The sequence below is a fragment of the Myotis yumanensis genome, unplaced genomic scaffold (assembly GCF_028538775.1).
Source record: "Myotis yumanensis isolate MYYU_CA2020_CCGP unplaced genomic scaffold, mMyoYum1.0.hap1 SCAF_19, whole genome shotgun sequence".
In the NCBI taxonomy this organism is placed as follows: Eukaryota; Metazoa; Chordata; class Mammalia; order Chiroptera; family Vespertilionidae; genus Myotis; species Myotis yumanensis.
This window is the reverse complement of record NW_027223770.1, coordinates 14,063,705-14,080,724: the sequence shown is the minus strand read 5'-3', so window position 1 is coordinate 14,080,724 and position 17,020 is coordinate 14,063,705. Positions and strand designations below refer to the sequence as shown.

The window sequence follows — 17,020 nt, the reverse complement described above, 5'->3', positions numbered from 1 at the left end:
GAATTATTTGAGGGACATTCACCCTGGTAAGGTGGTAAGGGGGGAAGATGAGAGAGGGCTGTGTTGGAGAGAGGCAAGCTTCTTAATTCCTTGCTACTCGGGAGTAGGAGTGGGAATGGGAAGTAGAGGAAGGAAGAGGTTTCTTTTTCTCATAAACACCATCTGTAGAGTGCATAAAAGGAGCATCTTAATGCTTTGGGAGGAGAGAGTCAAGCAGTAGGGCCAGGCCTGAGAGCAAAGGCAGGTCAGCAGCTCTGAAGGGGACGACGTGTGTAGGACATGGGTGGTTGCCCTGGGCTCTTGGAGTTTTCCTTATTGGTCTTGTACTGTGATGTATCTTGTTGGAAACTGTTCTTGTTATGTTGCTTACCTCATTGGGAGGAATAAGATCTGGTTTTGGAAGATTAAAAGTACCGGGTATATTCAAATGCTCTTGTATAAAGACCGTATGTTCCTTGCTCTTTAACCAGATTCAAGCAGTGACGAGTCTTCCCGGTGGTGCTCTTTTGTTTGCTGAATTCTCTAGGTGCCAGTTTTCGGTTTGCGTCCTACATCGGCGATTACATGGTGCTACAGAAGGAGCCTGCCGGGGCAGTGATTTGGGGCTATGGCACACCTGAAGCCACAGTGACAGTGACTCTGTGTCGAGAGCAGGAAACCGTCATGAAGAAAGTGACTCATGTGGAAGGTACGGCAGCCCCCATTCTCTGTGGAGCTTTTATCTTCTTCTGCCACCTGCTGGATTATCTGAAAATGCAAGCTTGCTCTCTATATCCCGTTACCCATCCATCCATCCATCCATCCATCTATCCATAATAGCTATTTGATAGCTATTTTCGTATTTACCGTGTGCGAGGCACTGAGGATACAAATTAAGACTAAGTCAAAGTGCCTGTCCTCAAGGAGCTCACGGAATAACGGGAACAGACACTGAGTTGCATAGTGCAGTGTGATGACAGCTGTGATGAAGGTGTATGTGGGGTGTCATGGGATACAGAAGAGAAACATCTACCTCAGATTGGATGGTAAGGGAAGGTTTACATAGAAGGTGGCATTTGAACCGAATCACATATAAAGGAGGGGCAGTGTGGTCGAGTGGTTAGAACCCAGGCTCTGAAATTCACTCTCTGGATTCAGGTCCTGGCTCTCTCTCTTCATGGCTATATAACCCGGGACATGTCGTTTAATATCTCTGTGTCACAATTTATTTATATGTGAAGTGAGATAATAGTATTTGAGACCATGTGGGTTTTAAAGGAATTAGCACATATAAAGTACTTAGGACAGTGCCTGGCACACAGTAAGTACTGAATAAATGTGAGCCGTTGTTGTAGTTATTACTGTTATTTTAGTCAATCACTCAAATATTTACTGAGTGACTACTGTGTGGCAGATACTGTGCTAGGTACTGGTGATACAGTGATGAGCGAAACAGATGTGGTCTCTCCCCTAATGAAGCTAATAGGTTAGGCAAAGAGACGGAAAAATAATAGCAATTACTGTGAAGTGTGGTAAGTGCCATAATGGGAAAGTCCTAGGTGCTGGGGAGTGCTTAGTAGGGATAATTAACTTAGTCTAAGCAGTGGTTCTCAACCTTCCTAATGCCGCGACCCTTTCATACAGTTCCTCATGTTGTGGTGACCCCCAACCATAAAATTATTTTCGTTGCTACTTCATAACTGTAATTTTGCTACTGTTATGAATCGTCATGTAAATATCTGATATGCAGGATGTATTTTCAGGGGTCGCGACCCACAGGTTGAGAACCGCTGTGAGGCTAAGGTTTGTCTTGAAAGATGAGTAGGGCAAACCAGGCAGAGGGACTCGCCTGGCAAAGGCACGGAGGCTCTAGTGAGCTTGGGTCACTGGAGAAATGGCTCATGGGTAGGTTTGTCTGGAACACTGGGGTCCGTGACTGGCGTTGGTTGACAGGAGACAAGTTTGGATACGTAAGGAAGCTTGTTTGTCATTGTTAAGGAGTATTGGATGGATGGATTTTAAGCACAAGATAACACAATCAGCTTTGTATATTAGAAAGATGACTCTGGCAGGACTGTGGAAGACTGATTGGAGATGGAGCAGACCAGAAGTGGTGGGACCTGTTAGCCGGCTATTATGATGTTCAGGGAATAGACAGGAAAGGTTTGACGCAAGGCAGTTGCTGTGAGGATGGTCAAGAAGTTGAGAATTAGCAGCCTTACAAAGGAGCCTCTGTCTAGAAGAGAGAAAGATGGTGGTGGTGGGCGTAGATCTGTTTGTTAGGCTTTCCACATCTGCTTGGTAGAGAGCGAGGGTATTTTAGTTTGTGTAGAGCCACAAGCCTATTTCAGTAGCATCTTGCTCTCTCCTGCCCATGAGGTAAAATGAATAAAATGTTATTTGGAATAAAGACGGTGGCTATGTAGGAAATTCTACAGGGTTTATTGGAGGGTTGACGTCTATTTAAATATCAGTGAGGACTCTGGGGTTTTCCAGGCAGACGACCTCAGTTTGCCACTGTCTATCTCTGTTAATATACAGCTTATTACCTGTATTCCCTAGGCGCCCACAGCAAAGTGGAATTTAATAACATAAAGGTTTTTGTCTGGCAGACAGGCACTACAGCATTGGGAAAATTAAAACCTGATGGATGGTTGAGAATATAGTCAGGTACTGGGCCTATTCAGATTGTCAAATGATGCATGGTAATTCAGACACAGGAATAAAATTGGGGCTATTAGCATATATCGTCTCACTTTCACACACATGAGGATGCATATGTGGATGATAAAATGAGGGTGTGTCTGCAAACAGATATGTTGTCTCTAACTTAGAAAAGAAAAAGTTCCTGGTTGCAGTGTTAGCATGCAGACTAGTTTTCTATGCTACATAATAAATTATCACAAACTTAGATGCTTAAAACAACATACCTTTGCTATCTCACAATTTCTGTAGATCTGAAGCCCGGCTGTTATTGAGCTGGGTGCTCTTCTCAGGGTCTCACAAGCTGAAATCCAGGCATCAGTGGGCTGTGTTCTCATCCAGAGGCTCAACTGGGGAATGACCCACTTCCCAGCTCCCCAGGCTGCTGGCAGATTCACTCCCTTGTGCCTGTAGGATTCATGGCTGCATCTTGGTTCCTTTCACCTCTAACCTCCAGATACTCGTTTTTTGTTTTTTTTAATCCTTTTTAAGCCGTTGACTTTTTTTTTCTTTAGAGAGAGTGGAAAGGAGGGAGGGAGGGAGAGAGAAAGAGAGAGAGAGAGAGAGAGACAGAGAGAGGAGAGAAACATTGATGTGAGAGAGACACATTAATTGGTTGCCTCCTGCTGGGCCCCAATGAGAGCCAGGACTTGAACCTGCAACCCAGGTACATGCCCTTGACTGGGACTCGAACCTGTGACCCTTTGGCTCATGGGCCAATGCTCTAACCACTGAACAACACTACCCAGGTCTCTAGATACTCTTAAAGGGCTCACCTTATTAGGTCAGGTCCACCCAGGATAATCACCCTTTTTATTAAAGTCAACTGATTAGGGACTTTAATCACATCTATAAAAACCCTTTATGTTTTCCATGTAATGTAACCTAATCATGAGAATGACATCTCATCCCCTTTGCCATTTTCTGTTGGTTGGAAGCAAATCACACATTTTGCCTGCACTTAGGGGGAGAGGGTTATACAAGGGTGTGCCTTATTGGGGGTCATCTCAGGGCGTGTCTGCCATAGCATGCTACGGTTTAAGTGACTTGCATGAACAGTTTTATTGACAAACAAGTAGTTAAGCAGTACTTAAGTATTTTTTGTGTTTTGTTTTTTTAAACATTTATATTTGGTGGTGGTGGAGGACTTTATACAGAATAAATGCAGGTAGGAAAGGGTCCTGTAAAGCTTCCTTGATCTCCAAGTCACTCCCACAAATCACGAAAGTGATTTGCAGCTGGGGAAGTGCCAGGATTCTGTGTGGGACGTGAGCAGGGTGGTTTCTTCCAGCTCTAGGTGTTTCCTTGTGGGAAGGGAAAGGTTGTGGGTAATTTTCCTTTTTCTGTTCTTGGCTTCTGAGATTTGGCACAACAACCTGAAAAATAATTAACATCTGATGTGAATAGCAAGAAGAAGAAAAAGAAAGCACTTCATGACTAATCATGTCTCTAGACAAATTGTTTTAGTTTTTTTTTTCCCTTTGATTGTTTATTCTTCCCATTTTTAGATGGGGGCTGGTCAGGGAGGTGTAGAGGAAATGGAGATAGAGTGTTCTTTACCTGTGTCTTTTGCTGGAATGTGGAGAGAAAATAGAACAGTAAATAGGCCACCAGATATGCTGTCAGACATGAAAACACAAAGCCCCAGTCAGTTTGCAAGGCTTTCTTGTTGGTGTCACGGGGGGCTGGGGGCGGGGGGAGTGAGGGGGCGGGGGGAGGTTGTCATTTACAGGATGGAGTGCCTGGCACACTCTAAGTAGCTGTGTTATGAAGGAAGGAGATGAAACTTCCTAGATGGGAGAAGAAAGATCTGAGGAAGCAGAGGTTCGGATGTGACGAAAATCTACAGAAACCTGCCTCTGGATTGGGAAAAGAGGTGGCAGGGTAGCAAGTGATTAGGGCCCAGAAGAAGGAGCCAGAGCAACTGTTGCTCAGCAAGACCCCCAGGATTAGCAGGAAGCCAGCTGGACAGTGAACTTTAACTCTTTGTGGTCGGTGACTCGGTTTTATTATTTGGACTCAACCTATTGGACCTGGTGGATGCACACAGTTTCTAAAAACTACAGCCGGACTTCATCATCCTGTGATGAGCTCCACTTGAACTAGTCCTCGCCTCGCAGGCCAAGGTCTAATCACTTCTCCTGTGAAACAAGGTGGCTTCTGCCTTTATAAGCCCACCCTCGCCTTTAACCTAAGAAACAGTGGCTGCTCTCCTGTGTATATACTTACATGGGAGTAAATCCTCATTGTTTTATTTTTTAAAAAATACCCTTTTATTTATTTCAGAGAGGAAGGGAGAGAGAGATAGAAACATCAATGATGAAAGAATCATTGACCGGCTGCCTCCTGCACACCCCCCACTAGGGATGGAGCCGGCAACCCGAGCAGGTGCCCCGACCGAGAATTGAACCGTGACCTCCTGGTTCATAGGTCACTGCTCAACCACTGAGCCAGCTGGGCAGTCCTCGTTGTTTTAAATGGATGGTTTCTGAATTACTTCGACCATGAGTAACCTCCCTGTAGTAGATCCGATTTCCCCTGCCGTGCCTGGCAGTTAACTTCCTTAACACTCGTTACGGTATCAGAGTTTATTTTTCTGTCGAGGGGAGAGGGTAAAAGCTAGAAACTAAAAGAACTTGAGGACTAGAACAGAGGAAGTTCTCCAAGTCAGCTGAGACATTTCCTCAGACCAGTGCTTGGGAATAAGGCTCAGGCCTTAGTTGTAGTTCTCTTCCCTCCTGCAGGGGGAGCTCTTCCTCTCGCTGCAGTGAAATGGTATTGGCATGATGTTTTGCCCAAATGTCCCCCCTTCCCTTATTAATCTTCTTGTTTTTTTTTAGATATATTTTATTGATTTTTTACAGAGAGGAAGGGAGAGAGATAGAGAGTTAGAAACATCGATGAGAGAGAAACATCGATCAGCTGCCTCCTGCACATCTCCTACTGGGGATGTGCCCGCAACCCAGGTACATGCCCTTGACCGAAATCGAACCTGGGACCTTTCAGTCCGCAAGCCGACGCTCTATCCACTGAGCAAAACCGGTTTTGGCCCCTTATTAATCTTCTTATTGCTGGGCAGCAAAACTTCCAGAAACTCTGGTGACGGCTGCCCTCCTCACCAGCCATATTGCCTGAATGGAGGTGGAGTGAATATCAAGTTACCAGTAGTGACGAGGAATGGATTGTGTAGTCGTAGAAGGCTGAAAGGGGTGTCCTGGCCTCGGTTTTCTGGGGGTTGACATTATCATTCTAAATGAGCAAAGCTGGTGGCAGCAGGACAGAGCTCCAGTGAGATATGTCAGTGCAGGGAGCCTGGAAAGACCTTGGCAAGACTGCAGTTGGGACAGATTGGCGTGTCTGCCTGCTCGGAAGTGCGAGCCATACGGAGCGCAGGCACCTGTGTGACACAGTCTGTACCACTGCTTCCAGAGCAGTGCTTTTCCTGCTTTTGGTGAGTTATAACAGGATGATGTCTGGCTCTCAGAGGTATAAAAACAGTAGCGGGCATTTGGTCCTGGGCTTAACTGACCTCTGAGGGCTGGGTGGAGCAAATGAGTCAGTTGTGCTGACCGGAGAAGCAAACATGCACCCTTCCCCTGATGCCTTGGGGGTCTTGGACATCCCCCCCAATAATGAGCGGTCCTTTATGGTTTGAGCTTTTACTGATCTCCTGTCCTGCATCTGGACTTCTCCTGCTTCTGCTTAGCTCTTGCTGATTAGAAAGAACTCAGCACCCTGTCTGGCTCCTAGCAGTCACTTGGGTAGTATTTTTATAATTATTGTTTTTTACAGGCTGGTACAGTAACTTCGGGATGCTTCATGTCCAGTTCTTACCATTCTCTTCCTTTGAAATTACATTAAATTATAAATAAGTCCCTATTCTTCTGCATTATGCCAAGAAGATGTATTTTTAAAAGATTACTTCTCTATTTTCTCACTCTCATTTTTTCAACTTTGTTCATGTTGTTTGGTTCTCCTAGGCATAATTTTGCCACTTGGAAGATATTTTTCTTAAGTTTCTGAGTATGATGTTTGCAGAGGTGGTGGCGTGAGTGGGTGAGAGGTAGGAAGGTGGTAGGGAGGTGGTTCCTAAGGAATATGCTAGGAATCTCTGAAATAGGGTCTTGGGTAACTTTTCATCGCTTTAATTGAGCCTGAAAACCTTAAGCCTGGGAAATAATTCTGAAAATAATTAATTGGGCAAGTCTAAATGTCTTCTTCACAGAGAGACTAATTTTGAAAAAAATATGTTTTTATTGAATTTAGAGAGAGGGGAAGGGAGAGGGAGAGGGAGATAGAAGCATCGATGAGAGAGAAACATGGATCGGCTGATTCCTGCACGACCCCCACTGGGGATCGAGCTCACAACCCGGGCATGTGCTGTGACCAGGAATCAAACCAGTGACCTCTTGGTTCATGAGTTGATGCTCAACCATTGAGCCACCCTGGCTGGGCCAGAGAGACTGATGTATATGCCTTTCAATACTTCTTTATGTGACACCTTCTCCACTTACCAGTTTAAATGTTGACAGGAGAACCCAGAACTGCTGCTAGTATTAATCCTTGGTAGCAATGTGGGGAGGAGGTGGTGGTATTGAGGACAAAGATGATACCATCAGGCAAGGGGAACTTTCAGATTAAAAATTATTTTCTCTAATTGGAGCACTGTGCAAATGTATTAGATTATGATTATGTTAATATTGACAGCTGGATAGTCCAGTAAGAATTTCTATTTTGTTTTTATTAAATACCTTGAATTTTAATTTCTTTTGTATTTTTACCTGTCCTCATTTAGGATTACAACTGGCTAATTTATTTCTCTTGTAAACGCTTCAGTTAAAAGTAAGAAGGGATTGGCACAGATTAAGGATAGAAATGCCACTGCTGTTATTTCTATTTGCTTGTCTGAAATGTGGCCAATTTTCATAGCTTCGAATTCAGTTTATCATTGAAGCTGGGAATGGCCACGAATGAGTATGATGCGTGACAGGATTGGGCTTTAATTTTAATTAATTGATTGATTAATTCCTCGGAGCCTTTTGTTATTATTTCAGCATACTCTAATAAATGGATGGTGGTACTGGATCCTATGAAGCCCGGTGGACCTTATGAAGTGACGGCACAGCAGACTTTTGGAAAAACAAACTTAACTGTGGGAGTTCATGATGTCTTATTCGGAGATGTCTGGCTTTGCAGTGGGCAAAGCAACATGCAGATGACGGTTTCACAGGTAACTTGCAGAGTCTCAGTGATAATTAATAATGTTGATGTTGTGGAAAAAGGAAAAAAAAAGAGGAGGAAGCAGCAAGGAGGAGAAAGAGAGAGAAACCTTTTTATCAGGTGCCAAGATCTGTTCTAAGTGCTTTGCCTGTTTGAGTTGACAACTTTATGAGGTAAGTACTTTATTCATATCTCACAGACTAAGAAACTGGATCACTGAGATTAAATCACCCGCTTAAGGTCGCAGTTAATAGGGGAGCCAGGATAGGAACTGGTGATGCGGCCCCAGAACTGCTTTCTCATTCACGGTGAGTGTACAGTCAGTGCACCAGGCATTCTGGCCTCACCTTCCTGAGCGAAAGGCAGAAGCTAGAGTGTATCTGATGGTAACAGAGGTTTCATAACAAATTGAAGACAGAGGAGATCACTGATCTTTTTGATTGATCTTAGCAGATGAGTTCTGGGGAGAACCTAGGGAACCAAAACAATTAGATGTTGTTTTAATGCTGAGCAACTAACACCCTACTTGTCTTCTGTTGTCATGGAGATTGAAAAAATAAGATTGAATGTTGGCTTAGCCTTTTACTAGGGTATGGCTTAGAGCAAATCACTTGGTATTTTTTCTCTCTTTTTGTTTTTTGTTGTTAGTTTGGTTGGTTGTTTGCTTATTTATTTACTTGGTTGGTTAGGTTTTGAACCATGTAAGTGTATTATATTCTAACTAAAAATGTTTGTAGCTACTGTGAGGAGGCATATTAGATGCTGGGGGGAGGAGGGGCGGCAGTTTGAAAAAACAAGAGAAAAGAAAAATGAGAAATGAAAGTTCTTTCTTAAGCTGAGCAAAAAACCTGCTTTCCTCAAGTTCTTTTTGGTTTTTTGGTGTGGTTTTTTTCCCCTTTTTGTCAGGATTGGCTCTTCGGGTAACGAGGAAGTCCTGCTAAATGGGAAAAGACATTCTTGATTCTCTCTGCTGATCCCTAGATGTCCTGGGTTTCCGTATCCTTCACCATGCTATCAGTCTTCCCCAAATACAACCCAGGCTACCACTGTGCTCTCCGGGGTGAGGCCCCAAACAGAGCTCGGGTCTGGCCAATACGATGGTCACCTCCCTTGTTTTGAGAACTATATTCCTACTAATGCAGCCCATGTTCACGCTTGGTCTTTTTAGGATCCTCATTTTCCATTGCTATTAACTGAAACATCCAGCCTTCATCCCCAGGTGCTTCTGCCTACTCACCTCTTCCCCATCCCCCGCTGGTGCAGCTGTGTTCTCACTGGGTATTTTTGAGACTTTGTTTTTAAAATATACTTTATAAAAATGTGCTTAAATTTAAATAAATATACTTGTCCTTTTAACCATTAAATATACAGAGTGGGGCAAAAGTAGGTTTACAGTTTTTCATATGGAAAATAATACAATCAATAAATAATAATACAAGAAAAATAAAATATTGTGTTTCACACACTCAAACTGTAAACCTACTTTTGCCCCACCTTTTATTCACCATCCTGTGTGGACCCATACCTTATCTCTATTTAAAACTATGTCTTCATCCTCACCATAAACTCTGTACCTGCTAAGCAATAATTCCTCTTTTCTTCTTCCTCCAGCCCCTAGTAGCCTTCCTTCTATGAATTTGCCTATTCTAGTTACCTCATAGAAGTGGAATCATATTTGACTTTGTGTCCGGATTATCAAGCATAACGTTTTCAAGGTCCATCCATGTTGTAACATATGTCAAAATTTTATCCCTTTTTATGGCTGAATTGTATTCTATTTTCTATGCCTCATTTTGTTTATCCATTTACCTGTTGATGGACACCTAGGCTGCTTCCCCCTCTTGGCGATTGTGAATAATGCTGCTATGAGCATTGGTGTGCAGATATCTGGTCCAGTCCCTGCTTTCCATTCTTTTAGAAAAATACCCGTGAATGGAATTGCAGGGTCACCTGTTAGTTCTGTGTTTAACTTTTGAGAAACCACCAAACCATTTTCCACACTGGCTGCACCATCTTGCATTCCTACCAGCAATATGCAAATGTTCCAGTTTCTCTATGTTCTCAGTAACATGTGTTACTTTCCTTTTTTTTTTATTATAGCCATGTTAATAGGTGGGAAGAGGTATCTCATTGTGGTTTTGATTTGCATTTCGCTAATGACTAATGATATTGAGTACCGTTTGTAAGATTTCTTTGGATAGATGTCTATTCAAGTCCTTTGCCCATTTTTGAACTGGGTTATTTGTTGTTGAATTGTAGGAATTCTTTAAATATTCTAGATAATAATCACTTGTCAGGTATATTATTTGAAAATGTTTTATGTCATTCTTTAGATTGTTATTTAATTTTCCTGAGGGTGTTCTCTGACACACAAAAGTTTTTTTTTTTTATAAAGTTCAATTTATATTTTTATTTTTTTTGTTGTCTATCCTTTTGGTGTCATATTCATGAAATGTTGCAAAATCCAGTATTATAGACATTTTCCCCAATGTTGTCTTCTAAGAGTTTTATAGTTTTAGCTCTTAAGTTTAGGTCTTTGATTCTTTATGAGTCAATTTTGGTATATGGTGTAAGACGAGGGTCTAACTTCATTCTTTTGAAGTTGGATATCCAATTCTCCCACTACCATTTGTTGAAAAAACTGTCCTTTCCCCCACTGAGTGGTCTTGGTACTCTTGTCAATAATTAATTAACCATATATATAAAGGTTTATTTCTTGGCTTTCTAGTCCATTGATCTACAGGTCTCTCCTTTTACCAGGACCACACTGTTTTAATTACGGTAGCTTTGTAGTAAGTTTCAAAGTTGGGAAATGTGATTCCTCCAACTGTGTCCTTCTTTTTCAAAATTATTTTGGTTAGTCAGGGTTCTTGCAATTCCATATGAATGTGAGAATATGCTTTTCCATTTCTGGGGGAAAAAAGGCTACTGGGATTTTTGATAGGTATTGTGTTTGAATCTGTCGATTTCTTTGGGTAGTATTGGCATTTTAACTTCTATTGTGAACATAGGATGTCTTTCCATTAATGTCTTTACTTTTTTCCAGCAATGTTTTATAGTTTTTGGTATCTTCTACCTTCTTGACTAGATTTATTATTATTATTATTTTTTAAAATATATTTTTATTGATTTTTTTTTTACAGAGAGGAAGGGAGAGAGATAGAGAGTTAGAAACATCGATGAGAGAGAAACACCGATCAGCTGCCTCCCGCACATCTCCTACTGGGGATGTGCCCGCAACCCAGGTACATGCCCTTGACCGGAATCGAACCTGGGACCCTTCAGTCCGCAGGCCGACGCTCTATCCACTGAGCCAAACCTGTTTCGGCATAGATTTATTATTAATAATTAGCTAAGTACAATGGTATCACTATAATAGATTAAGAACTTGGAAAGATTATTGTTTTCCCTAGCTCTTTCTCTAAACTCAGTTTCTTCTCAAGTTGACTTTTATTTTCCTACCTTTCTTTTGTTATCTATTTCTCTTTCTTTGAGAATATTTAATTTGAGATTTTAAAATCTACAACTAGACCATGATCTCAATGAATTTCTTTTTTGGTTATAAAATTGAATCCCTTAACATACTTTATGATTTCTTATTTTGCTTCTATCACTTATAGTTTCTTTTTTTTTTAACTAATTACTAAATAATGCTACTAAAAAGAGTCTACTCTGGGCCTATATACTTCATTTCATTATTAGTTTTCTAATTCAAAATCTAAATTCTTGCATTTATGTCTTCCTAACCAATATTTTATTTGCTCTTGCTTCCTGCCCTACTTAAATATGTGGAAACCTATTGAATGTAAATGTTTATTAAAATGAACTTTAGCCCTAGCTGATTTGCCTCAGTGGATAGAGTGTCGGCCTGCGGACTGAAGGTCCCAGGTTCGATTTCCAATCAGGGCACATGCCTGGGTTCTGGGCTCGATCCCCAGTGGGGGCGTCCACGGGGCAGCCAATCAAAGATTCTCTCTCATCATTGATGTTTCTCTCTCTCCCTCTCCCTTCCTCTCTGAAATCAATAAGAATATATTAAAAATGAACTTTAACTGGATTTTTTTTAACTTAAGTGAATGGCAGCAAAAGTGAAATTTTAGCTCTTGATAGAAAGCATAGTTTTGTATAGAAGTAGAATTGCTGTGAACGCGTTAAGGAAAACAGTACTTTCCTAATGCTTTAATTGCAGTTCTCTGTTTGCAAAGAAAGGCACGGGCCAGATCTATTTTTATTTATACAGTCAGGTTCTCAGTAGCACTCTATGCCAGGGGATCTCATCTCACTTTTTGTTGAGCTAAATCAGATCGTTGTTGGTGGAAATCGGGTTCTTCCACGGGATCATGAGGAAAGCATTCCAGGGACCCACGCCCCGGGAGATTGTGGTGTGGCAAAATCTATTTCAGAAAGCTGCCCCTGGGTTTCCAGTGTCGCATCTCCCTCCATCCGCCATGGGAAAGTGCAAAACCAAGGCCAGTGTCGACAGTTTCTGTTTCATATGAAAGCTTAGTCCTTTGGAGCCCACACAGTCTGCCATGGCCTGGCTGTTAGACCTGCATGGTCATGTTTGTCTGTGTGTGGGGGGAGGGAGTGGTGGCGGGGGGGGAGGGGGGGCAGAGGAGAGAGAGAGAGAGAGAGAGAGAGAGAGAGAGAGAGAGAGAGAACGCAAAGGAGCTAGCATAGGTCACCAAGCAAGAGAGCTCCTTTTTGTTCCCTGGACTTATTATGATCAGGAGCTTTTTCAAAATAACCAGTCAACTTACCAAGCTTTCTGGGCTTCTGATGGATCCACCCCCTGACCAGTGATCCCTCTCACAGGTTAGACTGACAGGCCTCTATGGTCAAGCATATACCCCTGCACCATTTTGACTTCTTTTGCTCATGTGCTTACTGCCCCCACCTCCCCCCTCCCCCCATCTGGTACCAGACGGGAAAGGGAGAGATGTTAATCCTTGGCAGGGCAATGCTGAGATCCCCTGGGGTGGGGGGTATGATGCTGTACCTTCCTGGTGAAGCAAATAGGCTCATGCCCCATTCCCTTTGCTTCCTTCCTTAATATCTAGTTGCCTATGGTAACAAGATTTTTAAAAAATTTATCTTGCCCAGCCGGTGTTGCTCAGTGATTGAGTGTTAACCCATGAATCAGGAGGTCACGGTTCGATTCCCGGTTAGGGCACATGCCTGAGTTGTGGGCTCGAGCCCCAGTGTGGCTGGTGCAGGAGGCAGCCGATCAATGATTCTCTCTCATCATTGATGTTTCCATCTCTCTCTCCCTCTCCCTTCCTCTCTGAAATCAATACAAATATATTTTACAAATTTTATCTTTATTGTTGAGAACAGTGCAGATGTCCCCCCTATCTTTCCCCATTGCCCTCCCAGCCCACCCTGGTAACAAGATTTTGATAAGAGTGAACATTCTTTCTGCCTAGCAGTTACTCTTTTTCATCTTCTGTATTAAAGGAAGGCTACAAGCTCTGAGATATAGGGGAGTGAGGGTGGGGGGTAGAAAGAGCCCACCTGACACAGCCAAGTGTTAATTCTTTATTTTTTTGGTTTTAAATCATGCACTTAGTTTGCATGACAGCATTTTAGGTGCTGACAGTACCAAAAGCCAGGGTTTCTAGTCTCTTAACATTCTGTAGAACTTACTTTTTTTATCAAAAGGATACCGTATGTGACTCCTCCATATTCCTTTTGCTCCTTTTCTTCCAAAGACCCCCCCCCCCCCGCCACACACACACACTGCAACACACAGGGTGTCTGTCTCTTTTTTTCCCCTTTTCTCCCTCCATGTGACTCTTCTGAGGAGGTAAAGTTCCCACTATAACATACCACTCTTCACATTCAAATGAAGGACATGGCAGATTGCATGCCTATCTTGTTGTTAGGGTGAAGTGGAATTTTTAAATCGCGTGTTATTTATAACGCCGAGTGAGATGTTTATAAATGGAGAAAAGTCTAAATGTTCATCTGTCGCCTCCTAAGACAGGGTAGGTCTTAAGACTTGGGTATTTCTAGGCCAGGCTCAGAAGAAGATGGCCAATGTTAGACAGGAAACCCGTTTTCAATATCTTGGCAATCCCCATATTCCTACTCTCCAAGTAGAGAAATTACAATCCAGAAGAGAAGGGCTATTAGCACATTACAATGAAAGATCCACAGAAGTAATGATGGATGGCTTATTTATAGTTACTTCCTCAACTTTAAAACTGCTGTGTTATACTGTAGTAGTGATACCATTGCTGTTAATTAGTTATTAATAATAGGACAGGAGCAAAGGGAAGGCCAAATATTATAGGCATGTCATCTGGGCAACTTCACCAGGAAGCAAACACTTTGCACACACCCCAGGGAGGAGACGAGATGCACGTCCAGTAACGTTGGGGTGACGTCTGTAAGGTACTTGTCTGTCAGTCACACTTGGGAACAGGTCATTGACCAGAATGGGCATGGCCACTGCAAGGATGAGAAACATGGGATATTTAATCCCTAAACAAAGAAATTCCCTCTCTTGGTTCCTCCTGGCACACTTGGCTCATGGCTCAGGCTTGGCTCTCCTGTGTTCACTCACATGGCCCACAGCCATGCGGACTCCAGCACCGTGGACTAATGGACTGCTGCTCGCCTGATGCTGAACCGGAGCTGGTTCCAACATGGAAAAAACACACACAAAACTGGACACTGTCTTTGCTCCCAGCTTTACTGAAACCCCAGCTACTTCTTCCATTACCGGAACGGGACTTTGGAAAACCAGGGATGTAATTCCACGCAAATGAAAACCACATCCTCCCGTGTGAGTCTCAGAAAATTCTTTTTCTGGAGATAGTGTAAGGACCCCACCACCCAGTGGGCAAGAGGAGACCCCAGTTTCCCCGATAACTGTAGAAGGTGAAATATAGAACACACACTCGTGCTTCTCTCTCTCTCTCTCTCTCTCTCTCTCTCTCTCTCTCTCTCTCTCACACACACACACACACACACAAACACACACACCCCACAGGCCTTGCTCCTCGTGCGGACCCCATGCCAAGATTCTCCGAGGAAATAGAGTCTTGACACTTCTTCATTAATTCAAGAATGTGGTGTAAAGGTTACAAATGGAACACTGGTGAGCAGCTGCTTTGATGCTGGACTGCCGGTCCCTGGAGAGGCCGCGTTGCTCCCTCTCAGCCCAGCAGCCCTAATGACTTCAAATACCTTGGTGTTCATTTCCATCCTCATTTAAATAGTTGGTGGAAAAATAATTACACTGAGGTGTTTGATGAGATGAAATTTGATCTCAGCAGATGGAGTAAGGCTTCCCCTTTCATCAGCAGGGAAGCCAAGTGTCATTTAAATGAAAATCTTCCTGAAATCTCTTTATTCCTAAGTTTGTTGCCAATATCCCTGAGGAGATGCAGCCATCAAAAAGGCTTGCTGATACAGGGGGAGGACGCCAGGTTCAGAAGGAATTGTCATCGGGTACAGCAAGAATTTCCTCCCCCCCCCCTTTTTTTTTTTTTGCTAATCCTCACCTGAGGATATTTTTCCATTGATTTTTACAGAGACAGACAGAAATATTGATGTGAGAGACACACATCGATTGGTTGCCTCCTGCACCACACCCTGACCAGGGCCAGGGATGGAGCCTGCCATTCAGGTGTGTGCCCTTGACCTTGACCAGAATCGAACCTGAGACCCTTCGGTCTGCAGGCCAATGCTGTACCCACCAAGCCAAACCGGCTAGGGTCCCCACCCCCATTTTTGTTACCACTTCATGTTGGCTTTCAAGTTTTGACTTGAAATAATACACAAATGTGAGTTTGAAAATAGAAGTTTTCCAGCCAGTGTTTTAGATCCAGTTCTGTGTGCTGGTGACAATATAGGAGAACGCCAGCCACCCCGACTTCGTTGGCCTTGCAGCATCTCAAGTGTTAGCGGCGGGTGTAAAAGACAAGCAGCATGTTCACCACGCTGCCTCCCGAGCTGGCGTCTCAGGCGATGAGGCACTTGAGTTCCCCGTGGCTGCAGAAGCTGGTGTGGGTGGGGAGAATGGAAGCAGCTCCATCCACTGTTTCCATGGAAGCGACAGCCGAGCCTCTGCACTTAGCGAGGAACTGAATTTCAAGGGAGATGATTCTTTACAGGTACTGGCTGCTGAGAAATAATTTCCCTGCCAGAATACACTGTGAGTGCGTTGGCCTGTCCTCACGAATTGATGTTTATTTGACATTCAGCTTGCCAGGCAGGATCCTGAACACAGGGATCTGGATTTCCTGTGGAATTTTCCCGAGACTGTATGTACTGTGTGTCCTGGCTGTGGGAAGACCCGTAACCCTGACAGGCGAGAGCTGCGGCTCCCAGGGAGCGATTCAGGCTGTGGCTTCCATTGTGACCGAAAGAGCCATTTGTGTCTGGCCATCTCAGCGGCCGCAGCAGGCTCAGCGGCAAGTCCAGAGGCGATGCGGGGGTGGGGGCCGGGGGGCCGCGTATTTCAGTGAAATGCTCTGTGGGGGCAATCTGGCAGCTCCATCATTTATCTTACAATGTGGGCTGGAGGGCCAGCTGTATTCTCGGTGGTGGGCGGGAGGGAAGGCGAGCCAGCTGCGCTCCTGCGGCGAGCGGCCAATGGAAGGCAGCCAGCCTCCTGTGCCTCTCGCTGGGCAGGCCTGCCTCAGCTGGAGCGTGCGTTCCCCGAGGCCAGTGATGACTGGGCTTCCTGACGCTCCGTTAGCCCTTTGTTTGGGAAAACCAGACCAGTCCAGGAGAGAAGACGAGAAAGAACAAAGCAAAAGCTAAAGCAAAAGAATGTCTTTACAATATCTTCTTTTAAAAAAATCATATTAAAGGAAATAGCACTTGTGCATAAGCTCCTAGAGGAATGATGCCCAGTAGGACCACACACGTTCTTGTCCAGAAAAACTCCACGTCCTTCCTGTCATACTCTCAGCAGTGGGTTCACAAAGCGATTTGGGATGGACACTTTTCTTTGTCTCGTTTCTGGGGACTGTTCTCAGCAGGCGCCCGGGACTCTACTCTTCAAATTGCTGTTTTCTCCAAAGTTTTTCTTTGGTGACTTGCTGAGACCCAGATGAGAACATAAGCACGTTGAGGCTGATTTCAGTATGTTTCAGCAGTTCAA

The 17,020-nt window shown here is 43.7% G+C and overlaps 1 protein-coding gene across 1 annotated transcript in view; it reads left to right on the top strand.

The window, feature by feature from the left end:
- The window catches only part of SIAE (sialic acid acetylesterase), a 42,215-nt gene that overhangs the window by 4,009 nt on the left and 21,186 nt on the right, over window positions 1-17,020 (top strand). Inside the window, 2 exon segments of the mRNA XM_070399995.1 lie at window positions 527-688; window positions 7,737-7,912. Of these exon segments, the coding sequence (XP_070256096.1) occupies window positions 527-688; window positions 7,737-7,912 (338 nt within the window).